Source organism: Typopeltis vanoorti, chromosome 15 (genome assembly GCF_054136105.1).
Source record: "Typopeltis vanoorti isolate ZY-2024b chromosome 15, IOZ_Tvanoo_1.0, whole genome shotgun sequence".
Classification (NCBI taxonomy): domain Eukaryota; kingdom Metazoa; phylum Arthropoda; class Arachnida; order Uropygi; family Thelyphonidae; genus Typopeltis; species Typopeltis vanoorti.
This window is the reverse complement of record NC_143563.1, coordinates 26,600,968-26,619,515: the sequence shown is the minus strand read 5'-3', so window position 1 is coordinate 26,619,515 and position 18,548 is coordinate 26,600,968. Positions and strand designations below refer to the sequence as shown.

At 36.5% G+C, this 18,548-nt stretch overlaps 1 protein-coding gene across 1 annotated transcript in view; it reads left to right on the top strand.

The window, feature by feature from the left end:
- The window catches only part of HDAC3 (histone deacetylase 3), a 134,910-nt gene that overhangs the window by 86,094 nt on the left and 30,268 nt on the right, over positions 1–18,548 (top strand). Inside the window, exon 11 of the mRNA XM_090405260.1 lies at positions 4,628–4,776. Coding sequence (XP_090261386.1) covers positions 4,628–4,776 — 149 coding nt within the window. The remainder of the gene's footprint in view (positions 1–4,627; positions 4,777–18,548) is intronic.

The window sequence follows — 18,548 nt, the reverse complement described above, 5'->3', positions numbered from 1 at the left end:
GCTCTCGATCAAGTTTTTCTTTTGAGCTAGTAGAAGCTGGAGCCCAGCTTGATGAGGCATATTCCATAGTGGATCGTATCATTGCCGTATATGTAGTTTTGAGTGTCTTCGGTTTTGCACCCCACTTTGTTCCACGAAGCCTTTTGATGATATTAAGCTTTTTAAGAGCTTTATTAGATATATTTGTAATATGAGTTGTAAATCTCAGTTCAGTATCTAGGGTTAGGCCTAAGTATTTTGGAGACTGTTTTTTCTATTTTGGTATTATATATTTTGATTTGAGGGTTGTACCTGTGTCTATTTTTTCTATGAGTGGAGAAGATGCTCAGTTTTGTTTTTTCTGGGTTTATCTGTAGTTTAAGTTCTTCCTTTGCCCATCTTTCTAAGCCTTTTATTGAATTATTTAGGACTTTTTTAGATTGTTGAGGATTACTGCTTGTGTGCCAGATTGCTATATCATCTGCATGGCATGCTACTTTTGTGTCATTTATTATGTGAGGATGGATATTGCTCATATAGATGAAAAATAGGAGTGGGCTTAAAATGGAACCTTGGGACTCCAGCCCAAGTTCGATGCATGTTGGAATAAATTCCATTAACTTTTTTTTTTTTACACACCTTCTTAACCAACGGTTATAATCCCCATAAAATAGATAACATGCTAAATGCTACCCAGAAATCCCCTCTATCTACCACAGAAGACTACAACAAAACTATCACCATCCCATACCTTAAAGGCACATCTGAAAAATATCTAGGGTGCTTAACAAACACCAACTACGCACAGTATTTAAACCTTATGTAAAATTAGCAACTCTCATCCGTTCACCTAAGGACAAATGCACTCCTTTATCACATCCAGGAGTCTATGAAGTGCCCTGTTCTTGCCATCAAGCCTGCTACGGACAGACAGGAAGAACTGTGGACATCCGCCTCAGTGAACACAAAAAATATATCCGACACTTTCGCTATGGCAAGTCGGGTCTGGTAGACCATGCTTTAGATACCCCTGCACACAGGATCAATTGGAAAGAAACAAAAGTAATGCACAGAAGCTTCTACAAGTCAGAGAGGTTGGAATCAACAGAAGCCTTAAAACATACTCCAAACCTTAACAAGTATGGTTGTATAAATCTACCAAAGATTTGGGAGACAGTCATCTTAAGACCAAATTAATATTTATTACTTTTATTTTATTTCATTTTTTCAAACTTTCTAAGACTATCATTTGGACTACTATTTCAAAACTTCGATTTTTTTTTTTTTTTAAAACCTAGATGGCGCTATATTAGGACTTTAGTCTTGTGTTGCACGCTGCAATTACTTTTACTAGCCCCACTGTTACACCGGATTGTGGTTGTTTTGCATTTGTAACAAACTTTGTGTTGTGTCCTCTGAAGATGCTGTATATAATACCAGCAAAATATTAGCTTTTAAGTTAATAAATAGTTATTTTCTTATCCATCTGTGTTCATATCAAACTGTGAAATCTATTACAAAAATGTCTGACGAACACATAAGCCTATCCACACGTATAAAAATTCCATTAACGTTTACTTTCATTTTTCTTCCTTTCATGAAATCTGAAACCCAAATTAATGCATTCCCCCTTATTCCAGTATTGTATGCAATTTTTATTAACTTTTGTCTCCTGACCTGACCGTAGGCAGGTGTGAGATCCAAGAATATTGCTGTTGTTTGTCTTCTTTGGTAGTTTTTTTGAAAGCCATCTATGACTGATTGGCAAAAATAAAATAATTGATCTTCTGTACTGTGTTGAGACCTGTATGCAGTTTGGTAGAAGAAGAGCCAGTTCATAAGTCTGGTATGTATTATTCTTTCGTTTAGTATACAGAGAGTGCTAGTCAAATCTATTGGTCTGTTGCTTTTACAGTCACTAGAATTTTTGTTAGGTTTTAGTAAGGGTATAATGACTGATGTTTTCCAGATTTTTGGTAGTTTACCAAAGATAAGATCAATTCTGAGTGATTTGCCAGGGCCAATTTGATTAATTGCTGTTCTAATTCGGTCATTGTGAGGTCCTGAGTAAAGATGTCTTCAGAAGGATGGGTTCTGGATTGTATTAGCAGATATTTTGTAATTTTCCCTCATTTTTTGTGTTCTTTGTTGTATTGCAGGATTGCTTGCATTAGAGTAATGTTTTGCTAGTAAATTTGCCATCTGCTTGTTTGTTGCTGCTGCTGTATTGGTTCCTGAGGAGACTGTGTTTGAAGAGTGATCCGTGTCTGTAAGTGTTGCGTTGTTTAATAATCTGATGATGTGATGTTCCAGTGTTATGAGTCTTTTCTTGGATCTAGTGTATTGAAGAATTCTTCCCACTTTTTTTGTTTGCAGTTAGAAAGTTCATCTTCTATATTTTGAGTTAATTCTGTTAACTTCTTTCTGTTGTCTTCTATATTATTTTAACTGTTTGTTGATAATATCTCTTTCAGTGATCATAGTATTGATATTGTGATCTTTCCAAAATAGGACCCAATTGTTTTTCCCTTAGTCCTCTGGGAATTGAATTTTTTGCAGCTTTCTGTATGTTGTTAGTTAATTCTAGTAGTTGCTGATCAAGTTCTTTACTAGTGGGTGTGCCAGTGCATATATATTTCTAATAGTTGTGTGTATTTAAGCCAGTTTGCTTTTCTGAAGTTCCAAGATCTCTTTGTCTGTGGTTTTTGGTCTAGCTGCAAATTAATGGTTGTGATAATAGGTCTATGGTCACTGATGGCATTCTTTAGTATTTTCCACTTGGTGAGACTTGCAGTTTCAGACATCTACTGCTGTGATGTCTAATGCTGATTTTATGCCTGTTGTTTTTGACAGATATGTATTTTGCTTGTTATTTATGATCTCAAGGCTTAGATCATCAATTATGTCTTCTATTTGTGCTCCTTTCCGATCTAGTTTTGGGGAGCCCCAAGTTGGGCTTTTGGCATTTAGTTCTCCTAAAAGGATCTTTGTGTCTGACGTTTGACTTAGTTGTTGAAGTAGTTCTGTATTTATATCTGTGTTATCTGAGCGATATGCATTGACTATTGTAATAATGTGTTTTGATAGAAATATCTTATCTTGACTGCTTGAGTCTCTGTGTCACTATTTATACTGCTGTTTGTAGTTGATATGATTTCTTTATGTTTGATGTGTTTGGTCCGTAACGATCTGTAACCTCTGCCAGAACGATCCGGTCCGTCTTTCTTAATGTTGAATAGCCTTTGATTTGAAGCTTCAGATTTTGATTTAGTTTCGTTACTTGTAAGCATGCAATGTGGATGTTATTTTTGTATAAAATGGTCTTGAGTTCCATCTTTTTTTGAGTGCTGTTGATGTTTAGCTGAAGTATGTTGAGAGTCCCCGTAGCATATTTCTCATCGAGATCCAGGACTGCATTTCTCGATGCGTCGGTTACCCCAGGCGCGGTTGTAAGTTTGTAATCAGAACAGACACTCTTCATGGAATTGGGTTGGCTAGAGTCCTGTTAGCCAGCAATTCGCAGGGTTTGATGTACATCCAAGGGGAAGAAAAAAAAAAGTGGTAGCAGGATTAGACAAAAGAAAACTTTGGTAAGATATTAGAAAGTTTCCTGGGTTTGATGTAACCATCCAACTCTTAAAAGGTGGAGGCAGGGTTAAGCAAAAAAAAAATAAAATAAATAAATAAAAAAATAAAAAATAATGATAATAAATTCATGTTACCGTATTGGCACTTCACCCTACAAAGCAAACCCCTACTTCTTGCCACTTCCGCCTTGCACGTGGGCAAATGCCTCAGACGTGGGGTTGAACTTCTGCAAGGCATTATATATATTCTGTTAATGTAATAGTAAATAGAAGAGCAGTAATAGAATGACAAAGATGAGTATTAATCTTATAAAGAGACAGCAGCTCAAACAGAGAGGCATGTTAGTACAGAGCACAATATTGCAGATAGCGAAAGTAAATTAGATGTAGATTTACAATATTCTGCTCTATTAGAAGTAGAGGTATAACACAATTTTCAGTATTTATTCCAGTCACCAAATACTGTAAACTACCATTGGTTTTTTATGTGGCTCCCACCCATGAAAGTTTATATACAAACCTCAGTATATTTGTACTGTGGGCTATGGATTTTTTATTTATTTTTATCAATTTTTTATGTTTTTGTATTTTTTTTAAACTTATTTTTTACATGATCTGGAAACCCTTCTCTAGAGAACAAACACAAACTTTTCAAAGCCACTTCAGGCCACCGATAAGCAGAGCAGTGGTCTCGCACCAGGTAATGAAATTCATCTTTCACCTAAAGACAATTACATCCATGTCCGTGGCAGGATTCAAACCTGCAGCCTGCATATATGCTAACCACAATGCCAACCAAGTCGAGTACTTGAATTAACCAGCCCATGTATGTCAACTGACTTATGGTAAAGTGTGCAATTGTACTTCATTTATCTGACCCTTCAGTTATCAGAACAGCCACTTTCCTTTGCAGTCATATAAATAGTAGATTACAGTAATCCATTTAAAATACTCACTAGAAAAGTTTTATTTTGTTTGTTTAAAAAAGTTTTGGTTATTTGTATCAATGTCTTTTATTTGTATGATCATGGTTAACTTCACTATTTTCTCATTTATTATAGGGAATGTGTAAAATTTGTTAAAGAACTAAATCTTCCTGTTCTGGTTCTTGGGGGGGGAGGATACACAGTGAGAAATGTGGCAAGATGCTGGTCATATGAAACCTCTCTCCTAGTTGAAGAAAACATCAGCAATGAAATTCCATATAATGGTAAGTCTGTCAGGATGTTTTCCAGAGAAGTGAAGTAACCAACAGATATATATATGTGTGTGTGTATTCAAAATACCAAGTAATTTTATATAAACTTGGTTTTTTAATCCTATTTCTCAAGTGAGCAAACTTGACTTACTTGTCTGTTTGCTCACTTGGGAAATAGGATTAAAAAACCAAGTTTATATAAAATTACTTGGTATTGAATACATAATATACCCAAGTTAAAAAAACTTTCTACACACACACACACACACACACATACACATACATGCATACAGGGTGTCCCATAAGTTCCAAGATATTTCAATAATTCATAAAAATCAGAATAAAAATTTCGCACTCTAATATACCAAAAAATTGGTATATTAGAGTGCAGTTTGCACGAAAGTGTATTGCAAGGAGGGGAATTTTTTTGGTGGGAAGAAAATTTTAGTTCAAATTTTCATCAATACAGGGTGCTGTACCCCATGCCCTATTTGCAAATGAGAGTTCTATAAAACGCAAGGTGTACTGACAGCTCATAGTAAATGTTTGCGAATTCCTAGTCATTGGGGTGAACAGAATTGTTTTTGTGAAAAGAAAAAAAATTGTTGCCGTGATGCTTATGTTGGTGGTGTGATGTTTACGGACATTTTCGCTGTACCTGTGGTTCTTGCAGCTTCCCGTGCACTCCATACACTGCTTGTTGATTGTGCCGTTAGGGCATTCATTTGCAATACCACAACACTGGTACAGGCTTCGGATAAGACTGGTCTGCATGTTCGAGGGCAAGCTGACAAATTTCCAGTTTTCTTGAAGCATTGTATTAGAGACTGTAGTCTGGCAGGCGTGATGGGATCTCGACCTTTCTTCATTCTTTTCTGCATTCGAAACTTTCGTAAAACTTACGCTACCAATTCCTCACTTACTTAAAACAACTTCACTAACAATATCTTATCCACCAAATTAAGTATCACAGCAGCAAATATTTCTTTTCACAAAAACAATTCTCTTCATCCCCAGTGACTGGGAATTCACACACATTCATTACGAGCTGTCAGCAGTACACCCTGTATTTTATAGAACTCTCGTTTGCATGTATTTGCAAATGAGGCATGAGGTATAGCACACTCTATCTGTAAAAATTTGAAGTACATTCCCCCCCCCCCCAAAAAAAAATCCCCCTCCTTGTGATACACTTTTGTGCAAATTGCACTCTAATATACCAATTTTTCTGATTTTTATGAATCGTTGAAATATCTCGGAACTTATGGGACACCCTGTGTGTGTGTGTGTGTGTGTGTGTGTGTGTGTGTGTGTGTGTGTGTGTGTGTGTGTGTGTGTGTGTGTGTGTGTTAATCAAAAATTGAAATCTAGAAACAAATTAAGGTGCAATTGTAGGTCAGATAAATCAGAATAAGCAATTTTAAGGTTATAGTTATTAAACCAGTTCATATTTTTAATCACTTTATAAAACACTAAATCACCATCACCATATGAATTGTGGTATCAATAAAAAAAAAACAAATAGAATTGGCAGAAGAACTGAAACAAAGATGACAAAAAAATAGAGATTCTTCATCATCAATTTTCTCATATGTACCCTCAAGAGATGTTCAGGCTATTATAACAGCAACACATGATTAAGTTTACGTTATTATTTAATTTCCTATCAACAATTTTCCTCCAAATCAGTCTATTACTTATGAGCACTCCAATATTGTCATATCTCACATTTCATGCTTCTAAGGCACTTCTGACTGACCTAGACCTTGGTCTTTCTCTGGGTCTCTTTCCTGTCATCTTGACATCAAAGACCTGCTATGCTAACCTTTCCTCTTCCATTCTGTTTAAGTGGCCATACAACCTTAGATTAGCTCCGCTTACACATTCTTGAATGCTAGCAATGACATTTTGCTTTCTAATATCTTTATTTTTAATATAATTCTGCCATTTATGCCATCTGTTCACTCCCCTAATTTTTTTCAGAACCCTCATATAAATGGTCTCTAGTCTTTGATAGAGTGTTTTATTTCTAACCCAACTCTCAGACCCATAATTTAAAACAGGTTGAAACACTGTCTTGTATACTGCTAGTTTGGTGTTTTAGCTAATTTCTCTCTTATTCCATATAAAATTATTTAATTGGCTTCCTGCCATACCAAATTTAATTTGCCATCTTTGCTAAAAACTGTGCCTAAATAGCTGAAACATTTTACTTGTTCTATAGGTCCCTCCATTGAGAATATAGCTGAAGTTTGTTACATTCCGATTTTCTTAGTTTTGATTTTTTTATTGCTGATTTTCATGCCAAATTTGTTATAGCTAATGTGCAATTAAGTTATACAATCCTGGAGACATGCACTGGATGTGTTTAGGAACACATCATCATCTGCATAAAGCAAAGATCTGAGTTTGATATCTCCAATTCTAATATCAGGTTTAATGCCCCTTTCTTTCATAATGTGATCCATATAGATGATGAATAAGAGTAGAGATAATGTGCATCCTTATCATACTCATGATTTTACATCAAACCATTTTCTTGTATTTTCTTCAATTCCAACTACTGACTGACAATTTAAATATAGATATGTATTGCTCTGAAAAATGTTCCATTTATCCCATATAATTGTAGTGTTTTGAAAAGCTTTTCTCTGGGCACCTTGTCATATGCCTTTTCTCTACAAAACTTACAAAACTGATCCTTGTTATATTCCCAAGATTTCGCAACTATTTGTTATAAAGTGAAACTCTGATCTTGATTCTGTTTGGCTTGAACCCAGCTTGTTCTTCTCCAAGTTTCCTTTCCACAATCTTTCTCAACCTCTTTTCAAGTATGCTTGCATAAATCTTACCTGGAACACTTATTCCTCTGTAATTCTCACATTCAGTTTTTTTCCCTTTCTCCCAGTGATCTGGAATTTGACCTTCTGATCATGTCCTCTGAATTATGCATTGTAGCTACTGCAAAACTGTTATACTCCATATTGAAGCATTTCTGGACGAATATCATCTATTCCAGCTACCTTTCCACATTTTAAGTTTTTGATGGATTTTTCTACCTCAAGTATTAATACATACTCCTGTTTGCATTTCTCTTGAAAATTTTCTGTTGCTGTTTTTTACTGCTTGTTTCATTTACCAGTCTTTCAAAGTAATTACATGTCCACAAGGCACTTTTCCGGTTCTTCTCCGAGTTAAATTTGCTTTCCATTAATACTCCTTATATTGATGGTTCCTATCTTCAGTTCTTCTGATTTTGGCTTTCTACAATTTGATTGACTAAGTCTCAGATTGCCAGCCCATCCTCATTCATTGGTACCCAGTGGATATCTACTAATGGTGGTGAGGATTGGGCATCTCATATCATCTCATCTTCTTTTTACCCTCTTTTACCTTACGATGTAGAGGGTTTATTAATCATCGGACCTCAAACCATTCACGGGATAAGGTGGTCAGCCCTATGTCCCGGTGTATCCTATGTCCTGTAGTGTTGAGTTCTCAAGGCCGGTTTGCCTACTTTGCAGGATGAAAAACCTCAGGGTAAATTGGGGGAAAATGCCCTGCTGGCCACGTCCAAGACCAGCTAACTTGGCTACGGCTGAGGAAGATCCTTCAGCTCGTCACATCCCCGACAGGAATCGAACCTAGGACACTACTTCCCCAGGCATATGGTTGTGAAGTGCATAGCCACTAGGATTGGATATTAGGTCAGAAATCCTAGTCAGTTCTCTGCATTTCTTCAAGGCAATGTGGACCAGTTATTTGGCTATGGCCTTAAGCAGCCCAGTGTTTTTCTTTAAAATAATGAATACAAAATGTTATTTTCAGGCAGCAATGATCATGGAAAAGGAGTAGCTATGGCATTTGACACTAAACGTGAGGATAAACTTCTTGAATGGCAGACAGTATCAAATAGAGTGATGTGAACAAATATCGAAATGGGTAATTGCTCAATGAAACTTAATTGTTCCAGTGGTCCCAACGTAGGTCTTACAAAAAAAAAAAAAAAAAAAAAAAAAAAAAAGATGAATTTCTCAAGTCATTAGAAAAGAGAGCTGACACAAAAACTAAAAGGAAATACTAGACATACAGAAATGTTTTAGAAAAGCTTGAGAAAAGAGAAGGATAATAATAATAATCAGTACCTGCAGGATTTCTGTTCAGGATATGAACTTGTCTAATGCTGTATATAAAACATAGAGATGTGCACAAATTCACATGGAAAGCAGACACAAGAAATAAGAAAAGTCTCATTAATTATGTTATTGTTGATAGCAATATCTTCATGCTGGTAACAGAAAAAAAAATAACCATTTGGTTTTGATGAGGATATATTGAATATCATATTGAAAAGAAAATTCACGTAAGAAAGTTTTTAAAAGAATCAAAGTTTAGCAGCTTCCAGAGGTGAACCGTAGATTCAAATATACAAATATTTAAAAAAATAAGAGTTTATAAATGAGAACCAAACTATAGAGATTGATTCATTGTAAGATTCTGAAAAAAAAACATTCATTTTCCTGCCAAAGATCCAGAGGAAGACCAAAATCTAGGTAGATTGATACAGTAATAAGTGACTTCATCATCATCATCATCATCATCAAATTCCTGACATATACCCACAAAGGGTGTACAGGATATGATAGTGCTACATGAAAAATTTGCATCATTACTAACTTCCTATCTACAATTTTCCTCCAAATCAGTCTGTTACTTGTCAAGACTCCAACATTATCAGATCTTATATTTCTATCATCTAAGGCACTTTGTACCGTAACAATCCACCTATATCTTGGTCTTCCTCTGGGTCGTTTTCCTGCCACCCTGGCAGAGAACACTTGTTTTGCTAATCTTTCCTCGCCCATTCTGTTTAAGTGACCATACCACCTAAGATTAGCTCTGCTAACGCATTCCTGGATGCTGACAATGTCAAGTTCTTTCCTAATATCCTCGTTTTTAATATGATATTGCTATTGATGCCATCTGTTCACACCTCTAATCTTTCTCAGGACTCTCATATCTGCAATCTCTAGTTTTTGGTCAAGTGTTTTACTTCTGACCCAGTTCTCAGATCCATAAGTTAAAACTGGTTTGAACACTGTCTTGTATACAGCTAATTTTGACTAATTTCTCTCTTATTCCATATGAATTTATTCAATTGACTTCCTACCATACCAACTTTGTTGATTCTGTTGTCTATTTCCATATTTAATTTACCATCTTCACTAAAAATCGTGCCTAAGTAGCTGAAATGTTTTACTTGTTTCACAGGTTCTCCATTCATGACACAGTTGACATTTTCAATGATTCTGCCTATTTTCATTGTCTTTGTCTTTTTATTGCTGACCTTCATACCATATCTATTACAACAGTTATTCAATTTAGTCAGAGAATCTTGCAAATGTGTAGCGGATTTATTTAAAAGTATAACATCGTCTGCATAAAGAAGAGAGCTGACATTAACATCTCCAATTCTGATATCATGTTTAATACCACTTTCCTTCATAATGTGATCCATATAGATAATGAATAACAGAGGGGATAATGTACATCCTTGTCTTGCACCAGATTTAACATTAACCCATCTTCCTGTACTTCCTTCAATTCTAACTGCTGACTTACAACTCATTTAAAGACTAAGCATTGCTTGATATAATGCCCCATTGACACCATATAACTGTAGCGTATTGAATAGCTTCTCTCTTGGCAGCTTGTCATATACCTTTTCCAGATCGACAAAACTTAAATACAGATCTTTGTTATATTCCCATGCTTTCTCAACTATTTGTCGTAAAGTGAAAATCTGATCCTGAAAGCCTCTATTTGGTCTGAATCCAGCTTGTTCTTCACCAAGCTTTTCTTCCACAATTCTTCTCAACCGTTTCTCAAGTATACTTGCATAGATCTTGCCAGGAACACTCAGTAGGGAAATACCTCTGTAATTCTCACATTCAGTTTTATTTCCCTTTTTATATATGGGTACTATGAGAGCTCTACTCCAATCATCGGGAATTCGTCCCTCTATCCAGGCTTTCTGAACTATGCAGTGCAGCCACTGTAAGACTTTTATACCACCATACTTCAGCATTTCTGGTCGAATATCATCTACTCCTGCTGCCTTTCCACATTTCAATCCTTTGATGGCTTTTTCTACTTCAAGTATGGATATGTATTCCTGACTGTATGCCTGTTGAGTGTTTTTTTACCATTTTGCTATTACTGCTTGTTTCATTTAGCAATTTTTCGAAGTACCGTATTTACCGGCGTATAAGATGCACTTTTTTTCTCTGAAAATAGGTCTGAAAAACAGGGTGCGTCTTATACGCTGATACTCAGTTTTTTATTACTTTCATTTCTGAAAATTTTCTCTGTTCCATGTTACGCGATTTCTTTCTTCCTTCCTTGTGGTGTGTGAGAGCATTCCAGTTACGTAGAGTTCAGTGGATGTGCTTAAAACTGCTTAAAGTAGTGTTTGTACATGTTCATGCAAAAGGCTGGAAGGATGGAGGAGGAATGAAGTTATGGATAGATAAAATTTGGTCTAGGTGCCCTAGTGTACTGTTGCAGAGGCCTGCCATGCTAGTATGGGATCAGTTTCGTTCTCACACAACAGACGATGTTAAAAATAAACTCAAGGAATTGAAAACTAAGTTAGCTGTAATTCCAGGAGGCCGAACTAGTCAGCTTCAACCTTTAGATGTCTGTATTAATAAACCATTTAAGAGATTTATGAAGAAGAAGTGGAACAGCTGGATGCAGTCTTCAGATTTTCAGGTTATGCTATCAGGAAGAAGGAAGAGGTCTAGCATTTTTAAAGTTTGTGAGTAGGTCAAAGCTTCATGGGATGCTGTGAAAACTGAGACAGTGGTTAAATCATTTAAGAAGTGTGGTATTAATAATGCACTGGATGGTACAGAGGACAATTTGTTGTATGAGGACTCAAATTCTGATTTAGAAGAGGTTTCAAGTGTCTCTTCATTTAGCTCTGGAGATGAATTTCTGGGTTTTGATGAAGATTAAAAGGTGGATACTCTTTCCTAGTTAGATCAGATATTTGTTGAAAGTAGATCTATTTATTTGAAATCTACTTATTTGAGATCTACTTATTTCAAATACTTTATATTTGAAATACTGTAAATTCATTATAATATTCAGTGATAAAGATTTTTCCTAAAAATGTGTACAAAAAAAGGGGGTGGATTTTATACGTCGGCAAATACAGTAATTACTCCATACTTCAAGGATATCTTTTTCTCCTGTTTTCATGTCACCTTTATCATCTCTAACTCCTTTTACAGTACTCTTTCCTTCATTTTTAAGCTTCTTCAACAACCTCCAGAATATCTTACCACCTTCTTGATATTTATTTTCTATGTTCTTGGCGAAGTCGCAAAAGCTGACTTATTTGCCAGGAAAAATAAATGACTTAGAAGATCAAAATATAGCATCAACAGTTCTGATAGATAACAGATTAATTTGGAGGAAAATTGTCAATGGGAAGTTACTAATGATGTGAACTTTACACACAGTACTATCACAATTGATATATCCTATCAGGGTACATATTAGGAATTTGATGATGATGATGATAAGTCCTCTGACTATGGCTTTTTGGTATCTGTAAGAATAATTAAAATTAACTGTAAAATTACTTATTTTACAGTTAATTTTTGTTATGATGCATGCATCTTGATTGAGTTCAAGGATTCAATGTAGGAGTCTTATACTGACCATGCCGGCCTGGTTGGCTGAGTGGTTAGCGTATCTGCTCTCCAGCCAAAAGTCTGCAGGTTCAAATCCTGCCATGGGCATGGATGTTTGTGATTGTAAATACTGGTGGCGGGTGGCAAACGGTGTTGGTTTAGATGATGGTAGTTGCGGTTGGTGGAGACAGAGAGTGGTAGAGTAGATGCCCTCCCTTGATGAGTCTTTGGACTTCCTGGAGGTGTCATGTAATAATAATAATAATAATTGGCACAATGCTTATGATGCCTTTCCTTAAAGTAGTTTGCCATCAAAGCACTCACTACCTTTGGTAACCCATTCACTCATTTTACCACTCTCCAAGTAAAAATTTTAGTCCTTAACTCTTATTAACTAAACTCAACTTCTAGTGATAACCCCTTATTCTCTTCTATCCCATTATGTATTGGAAAATTTCTTTAGCATCTACTCTATAAAATTCCTTTAATGACTTATGTTTCTATCATATTTGATAGAAACGTAAGTTATTGAAAGCTCCCTCTCAATGGAAATCAAGGGTTTATCCTAAATGATGTCTGGAAATCACTAATTGGGTCTCTTGATACATCAGACTTTAACTTCTCCATCAATTACTTACAAAATTTGCAAACAGCTGTGCTGCACATCACTTTAGTGTTATTTTATTTGTTGAATTTTTTTTTCTTCTTCTAGTGATTTATTTAGGTTTTTAACATCGACTGCTTTTGTCATTTTTCCCGTGGTGGTGTTAGGGATTTGGGTTTGCTGATGGTCTTTTTGCAGCTATTGTTCTGGTTTTAGCCAAAACTTCAGTCACATGTGAAATGCTGAATTCTTTTCTAAGACTGCCTTAGCACTCTTGCTGATAAATCAAGGTTAGGTTTAAGTCGGTCTAAGCTTTTGGGTAGAATGGGAGAAATGAAAGTCTTCATTACAGAAAGAATTACGTTAATTATTTGGTTGGAGAAGTTATTTGGATCAAAAGAACAAAAACAGTGGTTAAAAAAAAAAAAAAAAAAAAAAAAAAAAAAAGGAGTAGAAATCATCTAGGTCATTACATTTGTGCCAAGGGACACAAGACACAGTGTTCAGGTGAAGGACATTCTGCAGGAACAGAGACTTAAATGAAGTTATGGTCTGAGTTACCAAGAGAGGAGCTGACATCTAGTATATTAGAAGAACTCGTTAAAAGATCAAGAGTGGAGTGATCCACTCCACTTTTTGGAAGCATTTGTGAAACATTGTATATCTCTACATCTCTTTCAGCACTACTTGGTGAAAATGGAGAAGAAAAGCTAATATGAATTGAGAACATTGAAGTAACCAAGGAAGGAAACTTCATTGTTTAGGTATTTGAACTATAGCTGCTCTAGCTTCACAAACGTATAATAGAAAAGGTGAGAATGATTATTATAATTTGATGAGCATTAGAGACATCAAATGATGCAACTGATTGATGGGCCAGGAAATTTTGTGCCAGAGCAAGATCATAAAGAGGAAATTCAAGATTTGTAATTTCCTGATATGAGACTTAACAAATGTACAGGTTCCAATATTCTTGCAGACTTTTGACATAGTTTGGGAAGTTCGGGTTGAACAATAGTTGTTTGGGATGCCACTCGAAGTTTTGAAAATAGTAGGGTCAGGTTTTTAGATGTCTAAGTGGTAACTCAGCATCTTTTTGTTAAGACTACAAATGTTGGCGAAGTTGAGATGAATGTTTTTTTCAAGACTTTTTAAGTTTGGTCCCATGTACTATCTTCTGGCTAGCCTGTAGAACTACATTACTGCTGTTTTTTTTTTTTGTTTTTTTCTCTCTCTCTCTCTCTCTCTCTCTCTCTTCAAATGGTAAGTTTAGCATACCCATGATACTGTTTCCTATGTTACATGTGCAAAGGGAGAGAAACCAGAAAACTTGCTCTGTGTACCAAACATGGCATAGCCACTGCAGATCTCCAATAAGCAAGGCATTGGTGTTTCTCTAGGTGAGGAAAGTCATGGTTAGCAATAATCAACAGGATTGTGCATTTCTTGTACATCACCTGCATTAGGTTCCAGTTTTAGAATTTAAAGAATGAAATGTTATTCTTTTCATAATCATTTTTTAATCATACAAATTAAACGATATAAAAATTATAGTTGAATCTTAATTGGCATTTAAGAAACAAGTATATATGCTTTGTAACAGTAGCATTTTATTTTAAGAAAATAAAACTCTGAAATTGTTATATTATAACAAATATAATAATTGTTATATTTCAAGGTGGATATTATTCATACACTTGGTTTTTTGTTACTTGTTTGGGAGGATCGTGTAATCTGTGATATGTGATTGTTTACAATGGAGTTGAAGCAAAAAGAAGTTGATCTTTTGTGGCAAGATCAAGCTTTATAAAGAATTATCCTATGTATTTGCTGGAAAAAAATTAAGGATTTACAGTAATCTCTTAATTATTCAACCACAGCTGAAAGTATAATTACATGGTACTATACAAGAAGTCAGTTGACACTAACCCATTTCAAGGATCGGATAATTGAGCAATCAATGTATTATTACCCTTCTTCTACGGCAACAAATTCACTTAGGGATATAAAGAATTGCAGTTCTCCAATCCTATTTCTTATTATGAATTAATTTATTGGTATGTGCACAAACCAAACAAAGGAAAAGTTTAAATCTAGAGAGTAATACAATGGTTTTGATAAGCAGTACAAACATATCCTTGTAAGTGAAAGTGATACCAGTGCTACACATGAATTATTATTATTATTATTATTGTTCCGGGAAACTCCAAGGAGTCGACAGACTCATCGAGGGAGGCCCTAACATCATGTCTGGAACAACTATTCAGCATTCACACAGTATCTATCATATCTTGCCTTGAACTCATTCACGGTCGTAGCAACCACAACAGACTCTGGAAGCTTATTCCACTCATTCACCACTCTCCAAGTAAAAAACCTAGCTCTAACACCCTTGTCAACCACGCTCTTGCCCAGCTTCCATGCATGGCCCCTAGTCCTCCCACCACCAGTCATATTTTCAAAAATATCTTCTGGATCAATCTTATAAAAACCCTTCAGTAATTTGAATGTCTCAATCATATCACCCCTCTTTTGCCTATCGTCCAATTTCTGCAACCCACAAATCCTCAACCTATTCTCATAAGGTTCATTCCACAGACCTGCTATCATCTTGGTCACTCGTCTCTGGACCCTCTCCACTTCCTCCCCATCACGAAGAAACCCTGGTGTCCATAACTGGGCACAGAAGTCCAGATGGGGTCTTATCAAGGCTCGATACAGAGGAACAACAACTTGTTTGTCTCTGCATGTTAAAGTATTTTTCATAAGCCAAGTGATTTGGTGAGCTGTTTTAGTCACTTTTGCAATGTGCCCCCTAAACTTCAACTCCCTATCCACCAGCACTCCCAAATCCCTGGCCTCATCAATCTCCTGGAGTACGGTTCCACCAATGCGATATACTGCTGCTGTTCTTTTCACCCCAAAGTGCATAGATCTTTTCACCCCTTACACTTTGCCACATTAAACTGACATCCATTTTTCCTAGCCCAGTCCTCCAAACTATCCAAATCATCCTGTAAAATTTTGACATCCTGTGCACTCACAATTGCTCTACCCAACTTTGCATCATCAGCAAACAAGTGAACACTTCCTCTCAAATCCTTTCCAATATCATTGATGAACAAATTGAAAAGCAGTGGTCCAAGAACAGAGCCCTGTGGCACTCCACTAGTCACAAGCCGTCTTTTAGACTCCACTCCTGAATAAACCACTCTCTGGTATCTCTCCTTCAACCACCCTCCTATCCATCTTACCAACGCTATATCTATCCCCATCTGCTCCAGTTTACTGATTAGGGTTCCATGTGGTATCCTGTCAAAGGCCTTGGCAAGGTCCAGTAGTATCACTGTAAACCCATTACCCCTATCCAGTTCAGCCGTCACTGTGTTATAAAACGTGAGCAAGTTACTGAGGCATGATCTACCCTTCACAAAACCATGTTGTCCCCCATACAATATCCCATTTTCATCTATCCAATCCTGTATTCTTTTCTTGACTAATTTCTCTAAGACCTTGACAATGATTCCTGATATGCTAATCGGTCGGTAATTTACAACAGCAGTCTTGGAACCACCTTTATGCAGTGGAACTATTTTTCCCTCCTTCCACCCGCTCGGGACTAACCCAGACCCGAGACTCAAATTAAACAAAATGGTCAAGGGTACTGACAATTCTTTAGCTGCTTCTCGTACTACACAAGCTGGTATACCATCCAATCCCACAGATGTATTGACATTGAGGTTATGCAATAGACTACTCACCTCCACTTCATTCACCACAATTCCCGTATAATCTACTAGTTTATTCGTTTCTGCAATGTCACCACCTGGATGATATATTCTTGCAAAGTGCTCACTCAGTAACTCAGCTATCTCAACTGATTCAGTTACCTCCCTACCATCGGCATTCTTTAAAATCATTCTGCCATGTACATTTTTCCTTTTACTTGCTACATATCTAAAAAACTGTTTAGGATTCTCTTTAGCCTGCATGGCCAATGTTCTTTCGTAATCCTTTTTTGCTTTTCTTACCACACTCGTCACCCTTCTGGCCTGCGCTTTATACCATTCATGTGCCTGCCGGTCACCTTTCTCCTTAAATTCCCTCCATAGTTGTTTCTTTTTTTGCAGCTCAAGCTTAATGGTGTTATTCATCCATTTAACCCCTACTTGATTTATTATTCGGACTCTAGGTATACAGTCAGCCATTGCTTCATGCAAGCACTTCTTAACTACCTCCCATGCACTATCAACTTCTAGTCCTTGCAGTTGTACATGCCATGGCACTGAGCCAATCAAACTCCTAAGCTTGTCATACTTTCCAGCCCGATAATTCCACATGTACCCTGTCTTAATTGAAAATTCTACACCTTTAGCCACCTCCCAAGTCAAGACCCTATGATCACTCTCACCGATTGGTGGCAATGTGGTCATATTTGTTACAGCCAAATCCTCAGATGTAATTACTAGGTCAAGCACTCTCTGACCCCTAGTATTTTCCATTACATGCTGTCGCAGATAGTTATCCCTTAATAACCGCATAAAATCCAATTCCTTCCTCCCGTGTGTCCTCTCCTCACTCCAATGAATGCGACCATAGTTGAAATCTCCCATAATAATCACCCTCCTTCCACTCATTTCTTCTATTTGCTTGTGCATACTGTCACCACCATCTTTTCCATCACCTGGTCTATAGCAGCACTCAATTGTATATTTAGTTCTGCTAGCCACAATCTCACACCAAATGGCCTCAAATGTGCTCTTTTCTCTATCCTGCAATTCAACTTCTACTCTCCTTGGCTGTAGCTCATCAGCTATCATCAACAATACTCCTCCCCCATTTTATTCTGTCTGTCATTCCTGAACACACTATATCCATCACATTCAATCCCACTAGCTATATCATCTACAGTCAGCCATGTTTCACTAATACTAATAACCTGTGGTCTGGAAGTGCCAACCATGGCCAAAAACTCTTCCTTCTGTTCCTAATACTCCTAGTATTAGTGTACATGAATTTAAGACCCCCATTAGCCCCAACCCTACCTTGATGCCTTATATTAACTATCCCACTCTGGTTTGTTGTCCTTATTTGCTCTAGCATATTATATTCATTCTTACATTCAACTGCCTCCCTAAGGACTGTATATCTACTCCCCACCCCTAACAAATCTAGTTTCCCTGAATTTGCACATCCACTACATTCAGCAACACTTTCTCAAGTCTTCTTACACCATAACCATTCAAATGCAAGCCATCCATCTTATATAGATCCTTTCGCCCATCAAACTCACTCCACACGTCCACAAATTCCACACCACTCGTCATAAATAACCCACGCATAAAGTCATTCGCAATTATGGCCCTCCTTTTAAACATTTCACTGTCATACCGTGGCAAAAGACTAATCATTCTAACTCTCTCACTCTTTTCTTTTGCTACCTCAAAAAATTCATTCAGGTCTTCTATCATTTCCAT